The sequence below is a fragment of the Cystoisospora suis genome, assembly GCF_002600585.1.
Source record: "Cystoisospora suis strain Wien I chromosome Unknown contig_37, whole genome shotgun sequence".
Taxonomy (NCBI): domain Eukaryota; phylum Apicomplexa; class Conoidasida; order Eucoccidiorida; family Sarcocystidae; genus Cystoisospora; species Cystoisospora suis.
In genome coordinates, this window is record NW_027152839.1 from 1,447 (window position 1) to 4,091 (window position 2,645).

The 2,645-nt window shown below is 42.4% G+C and overlaps 1 protein-coding gene across 1 annotated transcript in view; it reads right to left on the reverse strand.

Moving 5' to 3' along the window:
* Window positions 1–2,629, reverse strand: part of CSUI_000091 (retrotransposon ty3-gypsy subclass) — a gene marked incomplete at both ends in the record, with an annotated part of 3,011 nt that extends 382 nt beyond the window's left edge. Inside the window, one exon of the mRNA XM_068060325.1 lies at window positions 11–2,629. Within this exon, the coding sequence (XP_067927699.1) occupies window positions 11–2,629 (2,619 nt within the window). The remainder of the gene's footprint in view (window positions 1–10) is intronic.
* Window positions 2,630–2,645: the final 16 nt, after the last annotated feature.

The window sequence follows — 2,645 nt, forward strand, 5'->3', positions numbered from 1 at the left end:
TCAACCAGACTTTCTCCCCAACTTGAAATTCTACTGGCCTCCTTCGGAGATTAGCGAAACGTTGTTGAGACATCTTAGCCTTGTCCAACTCTATTTTGGCTCTCTGGAGAATAACTTCGGCCTGTAGCGGAAGACTGGCGGCAGGCACTGACATAGGTAGACCATATTTCCGGCACACAGGTTTGCTAGGCACGAATCCGTACAACATTTCAAAAGGAGAAGCCTTGGTACTCGCACGAATTGTACTATTATAAGCGAATTCTAACATAGGTAACACTTCTACCCATTTGTACTCATTCCCCAATATGGTACATCTAATCATTTGTTCTATGGTTTGGTTGGTTCTTTCTGCCAAACCGTCTGTCTGAGGATGATAGGCGGTGGACATTTTGATAGTAATGTTCAATCGTTCACACATCCCTTTCCACACTTCACTTGTAAATCTACTATCTCGATCACTAATAATGGCACTTGGCACTCCATGAAGCCGCACTACTTCCCTTACTAACACATGACCTAACCCTTCAGCCCCAATATTTTGAGAGACCGGGATAAAGTGTGCCATCTTCGTTAGTTGACATACAAAGGTTACAATGGCATCGTATCCATTTTTCCCCCTGGGCAAGCCTAGGATTAGATCTATGTTAATCACTTCCCACGGAAAACTAGGTGTAGGTAACGGATGTAACAGCCCCCCGTATTTTGAATACGACGCTTTCCCTTGAGCACAAGCAGGACACGAACGAACATACCTCTCTATATCACTCCTCATGTCCGGCCACCAAAAAATTCTCTCGATATCCAAGGTAGTCTTTTCTTGTCCTGGGTGTCCTGCCAGAGAATGATCGTGGAATCCTTGTAGTACTTCCAATCTCTTCTCTTTTGTAGGTACGCATAATTTCCAACCTTCTTTGATTTTGACCCACAGAAGATTGCTTTCCCACTGATATTCCTTCCCTTCTTTGATTAGTGGAACATGGGCCCCCGTATTCTCATCTACTCCCAGAGCTTCACAGGCTTTAATTACTTCTTTGAAATCCCCGCACTCGGAGTAGGCCTTTCCCCAATCCAATCGTCTGGAGTCCTTGTCTTTGTTCCGCCTGGGATCTCTCGGGTCCTTTGCTTCAAACACCAATGCCACCTTTTCCATATAATCTGGTCGTCGGCTCAAAGCATCGGCTACTAAATTTTGTTTTCCGGGCTTATAAACCACTTGAAAGTTGAAATCAGCTAATTTATCCAACCAGTATCCTAATCTGGTTGTTACTTTCTTCTGTGTTAACATACGGCTAAGAGTAGCATGATCTGTTTCAATAGTAACTGGTCTAGTACCAATAAAATGTTTCCACTTTGTCAAGGCATATACAATAGCAAGCAATTCACTTTCATAGGCTGGATAATAAATTTCCCTTTCTGACTTTTTTCGAGACTCAAAGGCTATGGGATGACCTGCCTGCTCAAGAACAGCCCCCACTGCATATTTAGACGCATCAGTTTTGATCACTAGAGGAAGATCTGGGTCAAAGATGTAAGTCATACTTACATTAATTAAGGCGTCTTTAAGTTCTTTGACTGCTTGTGAATGACGGGGTCTCCATATTAGCCGGCTCTTCTCGCTTAACAAGTCATGAAGTGGTTTCGCTTTCTCGTTGAAGTTCTTGATCAACTGACGATAATAGCCAACTAGCCCAAGAAANNNNTCCTTCACGGCTTCAATCTTCCTCGGATCTGGTGATATCTTCCCATGCTCGATGATATAGCCAAGGTATTTCACCTTCGGAGTTACAAATTCACATTTATTCAATCCTACATATAACTGTTGATCCCTTATCCGTTGCAGGACCTTTCGTAAATGAGACAAATGTTCTTCCTTCGAGCGAGAATAGACTAAAACATCATCTAAATATACTACGACAAATTCATCTAGTTCATTTATAAACACGTTCTGCATTAATCGCTGAAAGGTTGAAGGTGCTCCGGCCAGACCAAAAGGCATAACTTTGAACTGGAAGGTTCCATATCTACATTTAAATGCTGTTTTCCACTGATCTTCAGGGGCTACTTGGACCTGATAATACCCCTTTTGAAGATCGAGCTTTGTAAACCACCGGGCTTTCCCTAACCGTTGAATTAAATCCTGAACACGAGGCAGAGGATATTCATCTTTTAAGGTGATCTTGTTTAACGCCTTGTAGTCCACGACCATTCTTAAACCTTCTCCTCCTGGCTTGGGTACCAGAAAGACTGGGGCGGCGAAAGGTGCTTGAGTTGGCTCTATAAACTTCTTTTCTAATAAATCTTTAATCTGACTTTTCAATTCCACCAGGTCGTCATTTGACAAGTTGTAGTTCTGGGGTGGATACTGAGGAATTTCCCCCGGGATCAACTTGATCTGGTGTTTCACCGGTCTTTCGATTTCCCCTATAGGCGGCAACTCTTCAAAAATATCTTGAAATTCATCCACGAGCAAAGCGGTTTCTTTGTCTAGTTTTCCTCCTAACTCCCTGATTCTTTCACTAGGCTTCAATAACCGTAAGGATGCTTTATTCTCCCCTACTATTTCTTCTTTGATTCCTTTCACTGGTTCAATCTTTATAAATCCGATGAACTCGACCTGATTTCTCTTCATTTCTTTTTTGACCTTT